The following is a 1,768-nucleotide window of genomic DNA, read 5'->3' on the forward strand; positions in this document are numbered from 1 at the left end:
AATTTGATTCTTTCAAATATTTACTCTCAACACCACTTTCACAGTTCGCCTTTTTTTTCTTGAACTGGTCAACTACATGTCTGTCGTAGCCTGGTGGTTAGGGCGCCCGACTCGCAATGTAAGGGTTGCGGGATAGAATCCCCATCATCGAACATGTTCGCCCTTGCAGCCGTGGGGGCGTTATAATGTGACGGTCAATCCCACTATTCGGTGGTAAAAGAGTAGCCCAAGAGTTGGCGGTGGGTGGTGATGACTAGCTGCCTTCCCTCTAGTCTTACACTGCTAAATTAGGGACGGCTAGCGCAGATAGCCCTCGTGTAGCTTTGCGCGAAATTAAAACAAACAAACAAACTATTCAAACATATATGTAGATATGTTGAATTAAATAAAAACAGAATCTGACTCCAAAACTAATTGTTTATGGTATTTTGAGTCACAAATATATGCTCGAACTTAGTCTGAGTCAGTGTTTCGTACAAAAACAGGTTAGGTAAACTAGTGTTTGTCTCAGTATTTTAATATAATACTGATGACTTAAACATGAAACGTTTCTATCAATTTACTTAACTATATATTAAAACGAATAAAAAAAATTACAGATTAATTTTATCAGAACAAAAATTGGTTATATTAAAGTAGAATAGACTTCATTTGTCCGTTTACATTAATCGCAAATATGATAACAGTTTAATAAAACTCAAAAAGGAGACTACAGCCACATACCCGAGAAACATACTGGTTACAACAGATGAAAGCATGTCACAGTAGCAGTCAGGACTTTTGAAATAACGCTATGTGTTGTTCCCTGTCTGTTGAATTCCCTTACGTGCGAGAAGCTTTTAACTTGCCGCCTCTACCCACTAACCACCTCTCAAATGACGTCACTTTAGAGTAGCCAATGAATACACACCTAGAGCACGTAAAGTCCAGTCTGTGAGACGGCTTCTAATTCACGTTAGCAGTTGGTAAATAATACAAATAAAAGTCCAGTTGCGTTTGATGTTGTTGTTTTTTTTTAGGTCTACAATAGTTTCGCCAGATAAGATATAACTCTGATTTATTCTATTATTAACTTTCAATCGTACAAGAAGTGTTTTTTTTTGTATGTATTACTCCCGCGTCAATGGAGTTTGATCATAAGAATACATTACCCTTCCTATAATGTTATTTCTATAATGTCTAAACCCGTAGAGTTTCCGTTTGATACTGAGCTAAGAACTGATGAAGATCAGAGGTGATTCGATTATTGTATCGTTTATGTGCTAGAGGGAGAACTGTGAAGCGAAACGTGCATTACCTCTAAAAATGTTTCAAGATGGCTTTGTTAAGATGACAACATTTCGCTTACGACTTGGATCTAGAAATGTCGGGTTTCTTATCAATCAGCTTAGCACTAAAGCTCTAGATACTTCAACCATAGGAAAACGGTGTTATTAACATATTATGTTATATAAATAATCTGGTACTTCCTTAATAGGAACTGCTTAATCCACATATATATATAGATATGTTCAATTAAATAAAAGCAGAAAAACAATTAAGCAAGGAAAATTTACAAAAAAATAAATAAATGTATCATATATTACAAATTTTCAGGCACTTGTGTATTTAATTTTAGCTAAATTTAATCAGAAGCTTTAATTGTTATTGCTAACTAAATAAGATCGGCTGGTTGTAGTTATTTAAGTGCACCCTACCAAGTAAGAAAATAATGCCTCGCAGGTTCAGTATAACGAAACTTCGCTTGTGGTAGGTCCCTCAAAAACCT

The 1,768-nt window shown here is 35.5% G+C and overlaps 1 protein-coding gene across 1 annotated transcript in view; it reads right to left on the reverse strand.

Moving 5' to 3' along the window:
• LOC111087819 (helicostatins-like) overlaps positions 1 to 816 on the reverse strand; it is a 17,791-nt gene extending 16,975 nt beyond the window's left edge. Inside the window, exon 1 of the mRNA XM_022395854.1 lies at positions 724 to 816. Coding sequence (XP_022251562.1) covers positions 724 to 758 — 35 coding nt within the window. The 5' untranslated portion in view covers positions 759 to 816. The remainder of the gene's footprint in view (positions 1 to 723) is intronic.
• Positions 817 to 1,768: the final 952 nt, after the last annotated feature.

This window comes from Limulus polyphemus, unplaced genomic scaffold, assembly GCF_000517525.1.
Source record: "Limulus polyphemus unplaced genomic scaffold, Limulus_polyphemus-2.1.2 Scaffold2695, whole genome shotgun sequence".
In the NCBI taxonomy this organism is placed as follows: domain Eukaryota; kingdom Metazoa; phylum Arthropoda; class Merostomata; order Xiphosura; family Limulidae; genus Limulus; species Limulus polyphemus.